Genomic DNA, 17186 nt, shown 5'->3' on the forward strand with positions numbered 1-17186 from the left:
GGTGACGCCAGTCAATAGAAAAGAGGGGCGGGCTTAACCTCGCTAGTGAAACTCACTCTACATCATTAAATCTCGCCAGCTCGATTGCGCATATGCGCAGTCTTTCGCAGGCCAAGACCTAAAATGGGGTCATCTAGTTTGGGCCCTTCATAATTTGCGCACAGATCCATCAGGTGTGAGCAAGAAAAAGTTCAGGTTCCTAATGTGTGACTTCCTATTTTAAGAAAAGTTGCTCACTAAGGCAGTGAAAACTGCTAAATGGAATTAAACCAAATATGGTACAAAGTTAGAGCTTTACTCATCAAGAGTGTTTTCTTTTGTGTAAATCCTCTCAGTAGTCTGAGAGGAGCTCAGGGTCTTAGAGATATCAGGACCAGTAATTTGTGGAGAATCTGTGGGCCTGCTACAGCCGATCCTCCCCGATGCCAAAACTGATAAAAATTAAAATCGGATGGCTGTGAAATTGTTTTCTCCAGTCTGCAATTTTGGTAGTGTGGATCCGGGAATGGATCTGCAGTACTGGAACAATCCGATTGGTTGGCTACCGCATTGGGAGAAAAGGTTGCAGCTGCTATTACAGGACTCTGGGACACGGTCTGCAAGTGCTGAAAAAAGTTGAGAAAGGGCCCATAACGGGTATTACAGCAGAACCTAGTGAGCCACGCCCACCGTATGGCTCCGCAGAACTACAAAGGCCCCCCCAGAGCTATTTGTCCTGCCATGGGGCTGCGATCCCATGCAAGCTTCTGCATCCTGGTTCTGGATCCATGGTACATCCAGCCAAGGAACCTTGACAGCACTGTGGCACCATGGTAGGGAGTCTTGCACCTGGGTCCGAAAATCAAAAAACAGAAGGGGAGGTTTCTGGACTCGGCTGGGAGTAATTCAACTAGCTACACCTGGGACCAATATTCTATAAGTAATCAACTGATAATGAAAAAAACTATCTTTGGCAACATGGCGGGCACATTTCATATCTATGACCTACCCCACATTTGGTGGATATTGTAGGAAGGTACCTCCTGACTATGGTTGCCCCCAACTTTTTGCCCTGTGTTTTAGCTGGTTTTTGACATAGTCGACCTGGGATCCTGCCAATCAGGACCCCAGGCCTACTGCTCTCTCTTTAAAATGGATTCCATGTACCCTAGGTACATTTCCAATTGGTACTGGGCCACCCTATCAGACCCTGTAACTCAGGGCATAGGTGTACCCAGGGCTGCCAGGGGCTGCAGCATGTATTATGCCACCCCTGGCTGGCCTCCTAAATTTGACACAACTGGCTGCATGACAGCTGGGGCAAAGTCGTGTAATCACCCTTTGCTGTAGGTGTAGTATACCTATACCTAACCCTAAAATGGACACACAGATTCCTATCAGTCACTCCTATGGCAGGCCTGAACAATCCTGAAGGCAGAGTGCTTGGATTCGTGTGAGATGGTGCTCTGGCATGAGCTGAGCCTGTCTGCAGCTTGCGGAACCAAGTCCTAATAGCTGTTCCATGATATCGCATACCATATACTCTTAAGTGCATTATAATCCTCGCGGTTAAATGCTATCTTTGGTATTGCTTTATCAAAACATGTCGAGTAAGGTGTCATACGAATTGGAATACTAACCCCTCGCCCATTCTGGCGACGGGGTTAGCATTCCACCCTTCTAGAGGGACACGACATGTATGTAACTGTGAACCCCGGTTAAAGTTAACTGAAGCCTCAGCTCCACAAAATGGATGCTGCCACCACAGACACGAGTCTGACCCCCTGCAGCTGGGAGTCCTTCCAGCGAGGGGAGCCTGGACAAAGGGTTTCCTGTCAGGGGCGGTGCTAGCACCGTCCCAGACATGGTTTTGTGTATCCTGGGTAGGCAGGGCTTTTCAGGAAGGTGACCCCCCAGTGCTCACTACGCATAGGCCGGTCAGAACCAGTTCCAGGGGCACACCAGCCCCTGGCCTGGGGAAAGTCCGGCATGGCAGAGGGGTGTAACCACCCCCCTCCTAGTCCCACCCATAGGCAGGACCTAGTCACCGGGTCAGCCCAATTTTTTTAGTATAAAGATGGAAGCGGGCCCCCTGTTCAAATTAGATCATCTTTGGAATCAAGACACGACTTTCTGCGAAAGGACATCAAGATTTCTTCTTCAAGATTCTCCCTTGTGGCTAAGGAATAGTCACCCTGCATCAAGCGGGCACCATCCTAAGAACACTGCGGTCTGCTGCAAGTCCTTCCTCCGGAATCCGACGACCCAGCTCGACGAGACCCGGCTTCCCTGGCACCTCTGACCTCTACTCACCTCTACAGCAAAGCTGAGAACTGTGAGTGCGACGAGACCTCGAGGGACCGACGATCGCCAAGACTGCACGACTTCTTTGCAACAAGCCCACCGTGTGCTCCACTGGTGAGTGCTTTGGGGTCCGAGAAGCCCCAACCCTGAGCAGCTCCAGCACCGAAGATCAGCCCTCCAGCATCTCCACGATCTGCGTGGGGCCCTTCTGCTTTTGCGTGCTCACCCCGCTGTGTGGCTACTAGCCGGCTGGCTTGTGGCCTTCTTCACGACGCCCGACGACATCACTGCTGCTGGTCTGGTTGCTCCAGACTGGCCCTTGCTTCCTTGCAACAGAGAAGCACCCCGGACCCTCCTGGTCCACTCCAGACGCCATTTTGAGTCCACCGCGTGGGCTTGAATTTGCCAAGGCTTTGTTGCCCAATCCTGGGTCCAGAGACGCCGACAGCTTCAATCTTCGTGGGACAGCTCGCTCCTCCATCCTGGTCGCCGACAACGCCTCCTGGTCCGTGAGATCTGCGAGTACAGCGTCACCCACTCACCTAGTCGAGGTGACTACCATCCGGTGCCCTCCTGGTGCCACCTGACTACTGGCTAGTAGTCACGAACTTGGTCCCCTCTGCTTTCAGGTGTCATCTTCCTTCGATCCAGGCTTGGATCCATCGAACTTTCTTCACTGGTCGCCTGCCAGCAACTTCTTTCTTCCAGGCTCCTGGTCCGTCTACGAGGATTCCCGACGTCTTTTGAGACCTATGCAGCTGCAGCCCCTGGGCTAGGTAACTTCGGCATTTCGGTGCCCCAGCATAGCCTCACTATCCAAGGGTCAGAATCCACTTTCGTTTTCCTCCTACCAGGTCGGGTTCGCCCGAGAACACTAACTATTCAATTCCTAGCTACCATAGACTTTGTCCCGCATCACGCGTGAGAGTGCACACTCTGCACCCGAGTCCCCTGGGTCTCCTAGAAGTAACCTGAAGATTCTATAGTCAAGATCTAGCGATTCCAAAGCCTATTAGTACTGTACTTACCTGCTAGTAATTTCGCATTCCACTTTCAGAGTATATGGTTTTCCGTGCCCCTCGGGCATTTGTATATACTGTGCTAACTTAAGTATTTTCGTAAAGGTTTTGTTTTGTGCTTAGTACCCTGTCCTCATAAAGAGTACAGGGCTGTTGTGATTCTTAATAAATATCTTGTTTATTTTCATAACACTTGTGTGGTGTCCTTTCACTTGGTGTTCAAGGGGTATATGGGTGGTATAACAGCTGGCTTAACACGCCCTCTCGAGTCTTTAGCCTTAGACTGCTCGTATCCACGCTACTAGGATAGCTGGTCTATAAGGTTGACTTACAACCAATCATCAATAAGGGTTGCTGGACTGATACATAGTGATCACTAGAATAGTGAGCACTGCATATCAGGCCACCTTCTCACAGATATCACCCCCTTTTCACTGGTATTCACCCACCAAGCAAACAAAATACCTCTATAGAGTAAAATGGAGTCACCCCTTCTTTAAACCTTCAACACCCTCCATGCAAGTGATCGTTCTCTTTGTACCTTAATGAGGTTGCCTCTCAAACACCTCACACAACCCACAATTTTGAGCCACGAGGCGGACAATAATGCATTAGCCACTGATAAGACACCTTCAGCTAGGCTCTATGGATAACAGTGCACAGTTTGGTAAAACACTCTACACACACTGCTGAGATGAGCAGAATGGTGTACAACTTTAAAGGCACAATTACAATCACTTTAAGTTAAAAGATCGCTAAGTTGGTTACCCCTGCATTCTTTTTTTTAAACATTTATTTTTTATTGTTTTTAGGATAAGTAACATACATTACATTGTCTGTATATAAGTATTGGAAGAGTAAACAGTACAGGTTGTTTCTACATTGCGCTCTCTTCCAACAATCTCCAGTAAATGATTTAAATACAACAAGCAGGTAGATCAGTTGTTCCATATCTATCAGCAATCGTCCAGATGTTATAGACAGTATTAGCTAAGCATGCATTACAATTGTCCTATGTACCATACATCAGAAGCGTAACTCAGTCCCATTTAGAACTCACCCAGTCTGCTCTTCACGTGGTGTCCAATGACAGTAGAGCAATGATGGAGAGGGTGGGTGGAGGAGGGGGGGGATGGAGAAGGGGGGTGTTTGCGCCATGAGTGACCCAACCCCAGATAATCACTATAAGACCACAGCAGAAGGGGTACCAGTCCCAGGAAGGGGCAGCTCTATAGCACATCTGTTACCCCTGCATTATTGAACTATGTGAAAGTATGATTACAAAACTTCGGGGAAGTTCTGCAACTAAGTACCCGCAGCTTATAAACCTCCACTTTAAATACAACTTGACCGTAGCTCTCTATGACGACTATTTAACATGGGCATGTGCCCAGACATCCACTTGTATAAAGAACTGGGCTGCAGGCTGGCAGGACGTTCACACTGTGGTGGTGCAGATGAGTATAATCCAGCTGCAAGTGCTTTAGAAATGGGATGACTGTGTTTGAAAAAATAACTTCTCTGACTCTGTCCTTTTCAGCTTGCATATTGGATCTTTGTTTACTTTTCCAAGCTTGGGGGCTGATTCTTATCTTTCTAAACTTTGGACCCCTAAAAATGTTGATGTGGTAATGTGTTTCTTTCATTGTTCAGACTATTTTTGCTGGCTCCATTTCTGGGATGTTGGGAGTAATTCAAGGCGATAGCTTTAGACAAATGTAAAAGGCCACATCACAATTTCTTACTTGTGCTGCTCCATGAAACAGTAACACTGCAAGGTGGTTTCTCTACCTTGAAAGTGACTAAAGTAAAAGTTACGTTGGCAACTGAGGGATAAGTGTACGGAACTAATACCTCCTTAATGAATTAGAGTTTTCAAGATTCAAGTTGGGGGAAGTATTAATCATGAGTCTGTGCTGTGTCTGTGCTGTGCTAAATGATCTCGGGAGCAAGCTTTACTGATCGGATAAATACATCAATTAATAAACATCCCTAAAGAGTGTGAGCTTATCAGAGATAAAATGATCAGTATATCCACAAGGAGACAATCGTGTCTGCGAGGGGAGTGATGAGGGTAACTGATAAGCGATAGCTCTGCCCTTTAATAAATTAAGTTTTTCGCAAGATGTCCTGTATTTCCGTAAGAATTGATGGAAGTACAGCCAGGAGAAAGACTAAAGGTACGTGAATGTACATGGTAGGAGCGGAGAGGGAAGAGATCAGGTTTTGTTCACATAGAAAGTGAAATCCAGACTTTGACATACAGACATGCCAGTGTCCACCAAGGTGCACTCGAGTACATTAACCTGAGAGGAGATACACTGAAAGTGAAAGATGGTTGCGCAACACTGACCTGCGGCGTATAAGGTCCGGGCGTCATCGGCTCAAAGCTCTCCAGGTCCGCTTCATCCAGAATCGCTTCTTTGGCCGTGGAGATGTCCTTCTCTAGCTGTGTCAAGTGTTCGTCGTACTAGAGGATGAGCAAGGAAATGGGAATTGAGGCAGATGGTGAAGCGTGTAAAACACAGAAAACAGGAAGAGGCGCTTACCTACAATAATGGGATCATCACAATCCCCTCACAGGCTTTGACCGACAAATAACTTCCTGTCTAAAGGAGCCCGACATCCACAGGTAGGATGGCCATGGACTGGGTAACAACTCACACATTGTTGTGTCTTGAGCAACACAATCAACCAGGCACTAGAGCATAAGCTGACCTTCCAAGATGGGCAGATACATAACCCAGAGTACTCTGAGTCCAAGACTCTCTGGCCTGATCCCACGCGCAGCAATATCTGACCTCCAACATGTACAGATGACCAGAAGTGGCTGTGCTCAGCCTGGGAAGGTGGGTCCATCAGTAACGAAGAGAAACCAGACCCCGTGATTCTTGGCAGTTACTGAAGACAAGCAGGGGAGCCCAGTTGGGATAGAGACAGCTAATTATTACAATTCTTACAGAAGTTTCTAGTTATAATCTAGCCCATTTACATCTGTCCAACTCTGAGGATGAGGTACCTGGAGCTCGCAGACTCGACAGGTGGTGGTCACGTGGAAACCCAGTTTAAAATGAAAAACATCAAACTCACAGAAAGCTCTCGTCAAAAAGTGATATTAATACAATCATTTTCAGAACTTGTGTCTGTTAATTAAGGGCTGGCTCATCAGTTTGAGCTAACAATCTATTTTTGTGGCAGAACCAATAATGTATTAGTCACAGGAAGCCGAGGAACTGGGCAGAAATCTTTGATGAGTAAATGTAAAGGCCAAGAGCAAAGACGACCTTGAAATCATGGAGAGCGCCCTCCATCTTTGGAGAACAAGGTCCAACAAAAGTTTTAAAAAACATGGAAAGTCATCGGATTAGATTTAAACCAGACATAACTGGCTGAATATCGCTATTATGATATATGATCGGATAATGACAGAGGAATGAGGCTTTAGTGCCATGGTATGCTTGGTAAAAGCTTCGTGGTTCAACTTCAGTAAAGGCAGACAATATAAAAATATGGAATGGTTCCTAGTGAAATTCTCACTTATTAAGACGATTTGGCAGTCGTTTTTCTGTCCACTACTTTTGTGTTGTCTCTGAGAGTGCCATAAAGTAGGAGGAGTGAGCCCAAACAGTGTTTCCAAACTTTTAACTTTTTTAAGTTTTTCAAATTACAGCCGAGTTTCTCATTGGAGCGCTCTCCTTCCCTTGGTCCCTCACAAGAAGAAGTTACTTGCCTTTGGTTACATTCTTGCTCTTGGATACTCTATTCACAGATTTCTCACCTTTAAAATATCCCCAGGCGTCAGACTGGATCCAGAAAGCTTTCAAAGTGTGCACTCCTGCAAGCCAGCGCCATGCTGCTGTACAGTGATTCTGTTCGGCTCCAGAAGTGATAGTGGAGAATTTTATAGGTGCCATCCATGCGTACTAACGGCAGCCATTGTTTATCATTAGTGCATCGCCATGTAAGTGTTATGATTTGTTTAAATCCTATTAAAATCTTTGCTTCCATCACAGGTCAGAATCAGAAGAAAAAAATGTACTTTATTTTTGCTTTGTTAACTGCTGAGACACTATGAAATATGTGCACAGCTCATTTACAGGTATTTAAATGTGTTGTGTGTTACAAAAAATGGCACCTTATAGCTGTTGTTTTAATGTACTTTACATTTTTAGGTTTTGGGTTTTGGGTTATAGTCCCATTATCCTCAGTTTCACTTTCGACGTCTTTTGTTTTTAGTGTCAGGATTTGGGTTAGAGTCCCAATATTCTTGTTTTTAGGTTTTGGGTTATAGTCCCATTATCCTCAGTTTCACTTTCTACGTCTTTTGTTTTTAGTGTCAGTATTTGGATTAGAGTCCCTCGTTTTTGAGGTATGATTTGGGTTTTAGTCCCATTATCCTTGTTGTTTTACATGGAAATGTTTCTATTTATATTGTTATTATTATCTTTCCGGTGATGTTGACATCTTTTGTTGTTGTAATTTTATCCATATTCTCATGTCTTTTTTAAATTGTTCACACTCTCGTGTTTGTGGTATATTATATCTTTGAGAGTTGGACTATTTCGTATATTGGTTCTTGTACCATGTCTTTCCTTCTTGCATGCCTGTCTGGCCAGTAGGTGTGTCTGTCGGTTAGTCATTGGTTTTTCAAGTTTAGTTTTCCTCTTTCTTGTTTCTTTTTGTTTGGTTCTTGTCTTTCTTTTGTTATTTATGGAAAAGAGGATGGGTATGTTCTTCTGTATGTTTTTCGTTTCTTTGGTTAAGGAGGTTGGGTATGTTCTTCTGTATGTTTTTCATTTCTTTGGTTCTTTCTGACCAGTGTTCCTTCCTTTTTGTTTTCATTGTGGAAGAGAGGGGATAATGTAGTATTCTTGCATCTTGTTTATATCTTATACATGCTTTCTCCACTACCAGTCCAGCTTGTAGAATGTTGCAGCTATGACGCTCTAGAGAATGTTGAGATTCTGCGGGATGAGTTTGTCAGTTGGCATTGCGCTGAGCATCATGCTGGATGCTCCTGGTTGGGCTATATCATCTTATCTACTTATCTGCTAATAAACCACTTAACATCAACAACCGTGTGTGGTCTTCAATACTACAAACTCCTCTTGCTTGGCAGTCAGAGAAAGAAAAGTAAACACCAATCCCCATGTTAAAATAAGCAGCACTTTGTCAGAAGACATAGCCTGACAATTGACCTCTGTCTTTGATGCACAGCAAATGTGACAAGATAAATGCAAAAGGTGAAGACATCTTTATTTATTGCTCTTTCTTGACCCACCAGAAATTATCGGGTGGCCCACCAGTGGGTCATGACCCGCAGTTTGGGAATCAGACGTACTTCAGAAGATACTAACCAAAGGCGAATGATGATTTCAAGAAAGGAAGTCCTGCACACCATGGACAAGCGCAAGGACTCAAGGCAGGCTCGATAACTAAATGAAATGGTTTCTCTGTTAAATGGGTGTGGGCAGACTGCAGGTTGAACAGGTAGAATAATGTCCTTACAGGAGGTTTTCTGAAACTCCTGAACTACATTTGAAATTAAGCGAAAACAAATGGGCCAGAAAAGATTTTGCTCCTCAAAGAACTGAAGGTGTTTAATTGTCTTGATGGTGGGGACATGGTTTCAGTTATGACTGCCTATGTTAAAGAGGACAGACTGATTTAATGTTATGAGGCTGTAGCAAGATCCAGATTTAGTTTGCAACAACTTGACATATTGATGAAACACTAGAGATGAAAATGTGGCGTGAAGTGATCAAAAGGCTGATCAAATAATAACTAGAAAGGGAATAGAATGAGGGCTTTACTATATCACTGATATAAAGAGAGTGAACTTACCTCTGCCAGAGTCTGCTGGCAAATGTTGACAATCTCTTGGGCTGTCTTCGTGTATGGACTGTGGGAGCCTAGGGAGAAAGAGACAGAGTTTTAGACTGGGAGAAAGAAGAGTGACAGAGAAAGAGTAGTATGAGGACATGACCGAGCGAGAGTCCACATGTCACTCTGGTTAATATCACTCACACGTACAGGACAATGCATCATAACCCTGGAATTCGTTCATGGGCTACGTCTCAGATGGATAACTGGTACACAATAATATATGCAAAAAATACATTTCCAAGAAAGTTCCGAACTGCAATTTCTTCTCTGCCCTGAAAGATAGCTTTGACTATTTAAATGGATTAAATCCTATAGGTGGTACTCCTTATAACGCACCAGTCTGACTACTAGTTTCCGTCCTGGTCGTACTGATACTTTGACCTGATGAAACTGGCCTGAACTTGCATTTTTCTGGAAAGTCTGCATTTTGTTCTCACAATTCTACTTAAAAATGATAAATTCTGAATCTGGATGAGCGGAGTAGTTACCGCACCTTTACAGGATTCATTGTCATTAGGTCGAGCCTAGAGCAGCGCATGCGCTGCTTGCTCGACTTTTAGTAAGGGGCTTTTCAAAGTGCTACCCACAAGCTTTTCCTGGCTTAAAGCTTGAGTGCATGTGCGCGTGGACGTGCGCAGCCGCCATCTGCCTTTCTTATCTCATTTAACCTTGTTCTAATGGCTCCTCTGCTCGCACTCCCCCCTCCCTTCTCCCCCCCCCTCCTCGTCAGCTTTATTCAGGCTTCTTTGCTTGCACTACCCCCTCCCTTCTCATCGCCTCTGCTTGCACTATCCCCTCACTACCCCCTCCTTTCTCCCCCCGCCCTTCTCGCTGGCTCCGACAATCTCTGTTTGTTCCATGTTCACCCTCAAGTCACAACTGAGCCTCCTCCCTCATCGCTTCTATCGACTTCCTTGCACTACACTACCATGAGCACAGAGTGGGTCCAGTGGGCAGGAGGCTTGACGTGCTGCATGGGTGAGTTGTGTTTTTCAGTGCATCACCACGTCTTCCTAGTGCCCTTGTACATTCATTCCCTCTGCCCCTCCCCAACCACAGAGCGCATCCCTGCGATCAATTTCGCTTTGCCGCGCGGCCAATGCTTGCACGTATTTCTTCTAACTTTAGTCCAGGGGGTTAAGTGCCTGCTTGTTTGTAATTTATTGTCACACCTCAATTGCCCAGTGTTTTGCATTCTTATCCCAAGCCCCCTCCTGCTACATAAACCCAGAGTACATACTTTTGAGTGTGTGGTAATTTAAAAAGATTTTGCAAACAGTGCTACGTTTTCCAACTATTTCGCCCATTGTTTAGACTGTCCACTGCTTAAAGCGCATGCACTTAGGCTAGAAATTCTTAGAGTTGATCTGAATTGCAAATAGCATAGCAGGGACCAGAGGTTGTGCTACATTGTGATTTAGGTAGGAGTACGTGTTTTAAACAGAGCGGTGCTTTAAAACCGTGCGCAGAGCTGTGCGCCCGCGCACATTTTCATGACTCAGCCCCTGCACGAATCTGCATGCACAGAACAGCGCGGTGAATGAGAATGACATCCGAAAAAAATGCCTGCAAAAGACTTTTCGCACATTATTTTCCATTACAGAGTGTTAATGTTGTAACCGACCTTATGCAGTATAAAAATAAAACGGCATTTCCACAGTATTTTTTGCATGATTCTTACATGGCCATAACTGTGAATGTTTTGCGCGGGCGCTTGTATGAAGCAGAGCACTGCAGCTATTTTCCTCCCATGAAAAAGGCGCAGGTGCACAATGCACAACTCAGCACGAACTGACACCACCCTCAGACAATCTAGGCCTTGTCTTATGTGCGGCATCGTTGCACCCAGAAGACAGGCTCCTGCGCTCCCAGGATGGACTGCTCAAGACAAGAGGCATTACTGCACGCAGGGTAAACACTCGCTGCAAACTCCCCATCTCTGCCCAATCTGCGCACAGATCTGCGGATCAAACGTCCATTCTTTGTAACGGGCGTGGAACATATCTGACCAGGACTAGGCCCAATCAGGACAAACGACTGAGCCAGGCCCGGTTGTGAAACTCGAAGATTGCAAATATTTTTTTTTAACGTTATTGCTGTGTGCATTAAAGTTGCAAAGTCATATTCCGTGTCCCATTATTCATGAGGTGGGTCTGTGCTTTTGTGTGCCTGAAACCGCAGGAAGGCTGACAGGAGACACCGACGCACACCTTTGTTGATCTGTATACCTTTTTAATGACGCCCCCGGCTAACCATTTGGTGAGAGCTCATCTCCTGCCTCACAACATCCCCTCGAGGAGCTAATTTGAGTCTCTGTTCATCCACATTGAGTGTGATTGAATTACCTCTCGCGTGCTCAGAGATATCAGGATTCAGGGCTTGGGAACGATGGAGATGTCACCAGGATAATCTGAAGCCATCAACCGGAGCAGTAGGTGACATGCGTGCACACGTCAGGCTCCTGAGATGCGCGCACACGTCAGGTTCCAGAGATGCTTCAGTTAATGCAAGGGCCCCTTGCTGACTGCGTCATGTCAAGGATCATTGTACTGGCCTAGAGGGCAGTGTTCGATGGGCTGGTCTGACTGATTAGAGTGGGAATGTGTTTTAAATTATTTTTTTACGGTTTGTGGGCCTGTGTTATTGCCAAGTTGGCTGGTTTGTAGGTCTCGCTGGGCCAGCGCATGCACTGCTCTCCGAAACGTTTAGTAGGCGGCTTTTTAAAGTGTCACCACAGGCTTTTGGTAGCCTCAAGCTTGCGTGCCCACGCGCAGCCGCCATCTTTCTTTCCTCCGTCACACAACTACCAGCTTCTGCCCCTCCCCCAACCCAGATCACTTCTTGCGGCTGCCTTGATCGCGATCACTTACACTTTCGCGGCACTGATTGTAATCCTAGTTAGCTGCAGTATGCTGCAGTCTGGGATAGAAGTTCCTTGCTAGTATTGCCGAATTGTTGGAGTATTGCAGTAGATTTATGTAAATGCCATCGCAGTATGTGCTGTCAATGCTCTCAAAACGCTATATTAGTCATTGATATGTTAATTAAATAGGTATGATGCCAGGAAGCGCTTTCGTTTTACAACGATTCCAGTCTGCAGTTTTGTAGTCAGTTATCCCATTGTATGTCCCAGAGTTAAGCGGTTGAGAAGCTATGCAGCTTACTCATTTCTTGCACCAAATGTGTACTTATACCCAGCGGCGTTGCAAGGGTGCCACGGACCCCAAAACAAACAAGGGAATGGGCCCGCCCACAAACAGTTTGGCAGTACATGACAGGCATCATTGGGATACAGACGGCCCACATGCCACTGCACCCCTCTTTATATCTCCTCCTGCCCACTTATTTCAGGTAATGCTAAAATCACCACTGTTTCTACTATGGACAATTTGATGTTTTCTACAGCACTGCACCACATTGCTGGACACTGACTTTCTTAATCCCTTCTCCGCCTGCAGTCATATCTACAAGGAACGTAATTGTGTACATTTGAAAAAAGGAAATATGTTCCTACTAAAATTAACTTAAACAGTTTTTCTTAGGCATGAATTGATATTACCCATTTATAGCAATGTTTCCAATTTGGGTATTTTTGCTCAGTGTTGTTATTTTCTGAGTGTCATTTTATCATTTTCCCTCTTTCCACAAAATACGGTGTTAGATATGTTGTTTATCCCCATAATAAAGTTTTAATTTAGCTGTACTCCTAGGTCTCACATCCCATCTCTCACTCCAGCCCTCTCACGGAGCGTACATTTTGTGGGGTGTGAAATCTCCAGTCTGGGTGGGAAGGGCGCAGTTCCTTGGACTCCCCACCCCGTGGGTTCCACTTTTAGCATCTTTGTGAGGGGTGGGCAGTGATGCCTCATCAGCCGGGGGTCACAGTTTGGAGCTACAGGTCAGCAGGACAGAGGGGGTGGCTTTGACCTATCTGGACTTATCCGGTGTCCTTAGTCCACAATCCCCAGAGCTATAACAGAGGTTAAAGTCAGGACTGACCTTACTCTCTAAAGTAGTAGCTTGGTGAGCAGTAAGGCAGTACCAGAGGAAAGTGTAAAGCATTTGTTGTACACACTCAGTCAGCAAAAGGTCTCACACACTCCAGAACTGAACTCCAGGCCAATTGTTTTGTATCAAAAGATATAGTTGTTAAACTATTTATAAAAGCAGGGGATGCATCAAGAAATGGCGGAAAATATGGGGGCCATGGCGGCAGTATATGGAATTGAGGGGAGGGGTGGGGCCGTGATTTTGGCGGGTGAAGGCCTAACCTGCCCCATTGGGGATCTTATGCTGTACAACCACTTGCAACTTCACAACATGTGTTATAATTATTGTCCTGCATTGTATGATGAGATGAGCAACGTTAATAAATAGATTTCCACGAGGGGCGTGGCCAAGATGGCGGGGTGAGCGGACGCTTCCTCCCGTAACTCCTCCGGCCCAGCTCAGCTCAAGCCCCGATTCCTGCGCTTCTCTCCCCCCGCGGCTGCACTGCGGGCGAGAGAACTGTGCCGGAGTTCTTGGGGCACATTTTGATGCCACTTTGACTTCTGGTGCCCCGGGGGAAGTCCCTGAAAAGTTTGATCGACGATCGATTCGAGGAGTGGAGCCTGGATCGCCCCGAGAAGAAGGGCCTGGAGGCGGAGCGTATCGCGGCGCTGTCCGCGCGCCTCGACTGGGCCGAGTGCTGAAAGCAAGGGATCCCGAGGGAGCGGACTCGACGGACTCCGCGGAGTGCGGAGGCTTCCTGGACGGCGCCCTTGTGACCAGAGTCATCGCTGGACGACAGACCCCAGACTTGCGCCGGCGATCTATCCCCCTGCCATGGGTGTCGGGGGGTGACGCCTGGCGGACCCCGAGCCTGGAAGAGAGGGACGGTGGAGTTTGAGCGGTGACCGACCTGGGCGTACTAGTTGGTGAAACTGGGGGACGCTGGCATCGCACTTTCCCGACCCGTTGATGTTTGAGGGTCGCCCATAGACTTGCTGGCCTGGGCTGCCCTCCTAGGTTCCGCCCTCCCGCCATCTTGTCGTTGAGGAGCTGGTATTGGTGACCCTCGCCCGCGCCCTTGTCATACGGGCGCCTCGGCTCATCCTGGTGCCTACGCATCTGCCGTCCTCCCGGGAAGCACGCGGCTGAAAGCCTCCGACCTGAACCTTGATTATCGCCCTGACTGGCTCGATGGTCGTATCGCCCTGGCCCGTGCCGCCATTTTGTCGCCTGTGACGCACTACCCTTGTCCTCGGTGTGGTCTTCACATCTGGTGCCCGCGAGCGGCTGGGCGCATCTACAGCGGCCAGCTCTAGGCTTCACCCACCGCGGAGGTCAAGATGGCTGGGAGACGAGGCGCGGCACGGGGAGATCGCACTCTGCCGGACATGCTCGGCAGGGCCCAGCAACTGCGAGACAGGACGCAGCCGTCCCCGGGGTCCTCCCGGGCCTCAACGGACGCCACCGGAGGCGAACCACCAGTCACGAGGTCATTCATGGAGGACTTATTCAGCTCCCTCAAGGAGGAATTCCAGACTCTCAAGACCGAGGTGGCCGGAGAGGTCCGTGAAGTGCGCAGAGAAATCGAGGGCCTGGGCGAGCGGGTCGACACTGTGGAAACGGCGGCCCAGCGTCGTGATGACGAGATAGTTCATCTCCAGCAGGACGTTCTCCGCCTACGGGAGCAATGTGTCGAGCTCCAGGCCCACTCTGAGGACCTCGAGAACAGGTCCAGGCGGAATAACATCCGGGTGCGAGGCGTTCCGTCCGCGGATGAGGGTGCGGACCTAGTGGCCTACCTGCAGGACCTGTTTCGCGACATCTTGGGAGAAGGAGCGGACTTCCCGATCCGTATCGACAGAGCACACAGGGTGGGCCGCCAGCGCCAGTCATCGGCACCCCCACCTGATATCCTGGCATTCCTGCCGGATTTCCCCCTAAAGGAGCGCATTATGACAGAGGCCCGCAGGAAGCAGCCGCTGTCCTTCCGAGAACGACCCGTGGCGCTCTATCAAGACCTGTCCGCCATCACACTGCAGAAGCGCAGGTCTTTCCGCATCGCTACGGACTTTCTGCGGGAGCATGAGACGGCCTACTCCTGGGGTCACCCCTTCCGTCTTATCTTTCGATGGAATGGGGTGCTACATCAGCTGCGCTCCTTACAAGATGTCTGTGGGGTGCTGGGACTCACAGCTACGGAGGAAGAAGGGGCGACACCCGCATGGAGGCGCCCCGAGCGGCGGGGCCGACGGAGGTCGAGAAGGCGCCAATCGCCGGCGACGGCGAGTCGCCCTGACTCCCCTACCATCAGGGCGGATATGGCGGAGGCCCTGAGGACTGCGGCCAGGAACTTGCCTGAATCTAATGGCGTGGCCCAGACGGCCTAACTTTCTCCGGGGGGAGAGACTCTTAGCTTCTGCGATGCTGAGCTGGGGCTGGGGGTTGGGGGGGAGAGGTTGGAGGTGTGTGGCTGGACGTCCACCTGACTGGTTTCTACAGACTCGCCCACTAGGGCTAGACTGAGACAATGGGGTGTTTTTTCTTGTTTTTGGTTTTGGCTGGTTGCCATGGGTTGGTTTTGGGGGGGTTCAAGAGCTGGTTTGGTGTTGGGGGGGCCCCGTCCGATACTGTCCGAACACATGCGAAGCCGACTCTGGCCTTCCCTGCACCCTTGCCCCGCGCGCCCCTTCCACTGATCCCTCGCTTGCTGCATAGCGCTTTGCGTCCCTGGGAGCGATGCCGTCCCTGAAAGTAGTGGCCCTTAACGTTAAGGGTCTGAATAATCCTGTGAAGCGTAGGGCGATCCTTTCCCTGCTAGAAGGGTCGCAGGCGGATATCTGCCTCCTGCAGGAAACCCATTTACTCTCTAAAGATTGCCATAGGTTGCGCTCTGCCAAGTTCCCCACACAACTCTTTTCCTCGGCTGCGACTAAGACTGCGGGGGTAGCCATTCTTCTAGCCAGCTCCTTCAGGGGTGAGGTGTTGGATAAACATGCCGAGCAGAAGGGGAGGCTTCTAGCGTATCGCATGCGTCTGGGGGGTGTTGCCTTCACGGTTGGCTCCGTGTACAGCCCAAACGGCCACCAGGATCGCTTCCTGGAATCTGTGTTGGTAGACGTTACTGCCTCGCCCGATCGCCACGTCATTTTGGGGGGAGACCTGAATATGGTCTTCGACTCCACCTTGGATAGGTCTGCCCAGCGCTTTCCGCAGACGGGGGAGCTCTCCAGAGCGGTACAGGACCAGATTGCAGAGATGGATCTGCATGACCTCTGGCACACCATGCACCCAGCCGATAGGGACTACTCATATTTCTCCCACGCACACCGCACTTATTCGCGGTTGGACTACCTCTTGGTGAGCGGACCGCTTCGCTCGGCCGCCACGGCAGCAGACATCGGGGTCTTGTCCCTGTCCGACCATGCGCCGGTCTCCGGAGTTTTTGCTTGGCCGGCGGCCCCCCCCTCCAGAGGGATGTGGCGGCTTCGGGACACGCTTCTCCATAAGAAATCGGTGGTGAAGCGAGTGGAGGAGGTCATTCATGAGTACCTGACCCACAATGACAACTCCGACACGTCCCTAGCCACGCAGTGGGCGGCTTTGAAGGCGGTTGTCAGAGGGGAGTTTATCTCCATTTCCTCGGCGGAGAACAGGGAGCGGCAACGTAAGAGGGAGGAACTAACGGCGCAGGTCAGGGAACTTGAACAGGTTCACCGCCGGACGGGAGCTCCTCGAGTCTGGAGGCAGCTGAAGGCGGCGCGGAAACTCCTCTCTGCGTTGGACCTGGACCGGGCGGAGTATGCGGCGTTGCGCTTGAAGCATGCCTTTTACACCGGCGGAGACAGATGCGGTAAGCTCCTGGCCCATCGGCTCAGGGCTGCGCAGCAACGCAACGTGGTAAAGGAGCTAGTGGGAGCGGGTGGGGTCCCGGTCTCCGGTGACGCGGAGGTGGCGGATTCCTTCCGTGCCTTCTACGAGGCGCTGTACGCTGCAGAGCCCTCCCCA

The 17186-nt window shown here is 49.0% G+C and overlaps 1 protein-coding gene across 3 annotated transcripts in view; it reads right to left on the reverse strand.

Moving 5' to 3' along the window:
* Nucleotides 1-17186, reverse strand: part of LOC147663817 (transcription initiation factor TFIID subunit 1-like) — a 382030-nt gene that overhangs the window by 139738 nt on the left and 225106 nt on the right. For all 3 annotated transcript variants that reach the window (XM_086950182.1, XM_086950180.1, XM_086950181.1), the window contains exons 34-35: nucleotides 9147-9214; nucleotides 5656-5772 (exon numbers count right to left, since the gene is read on the reverse strand). In XM_086950182.1, coding sequence (XP_086806308.1) covers nucleotides 5656-5772; nucleotides 9147-9214 — 185 coding nt within the window. The remainder of the gene's footprint in view (nucleotides 1-5655; nucleotides 5773-9146; nucleotides 9215-17186) is intronic.

The sequence above is a fragment of the Lissotriton vulgaris genome, unplaced genomic scaffold, assembly GCF_964263255.1.
Source record: "Lissotriton vulgaris unplaced genomic scaffold, aLisVul1.2 SCAFFOLD_220, whole genome shotgun sequence".
Lineage (NCBI taxonomy): Eukaryota > Metazoa > Chordata > Amphibia > Caudata > Salamandridae > Lissotriton > Lissotriton vulgaris.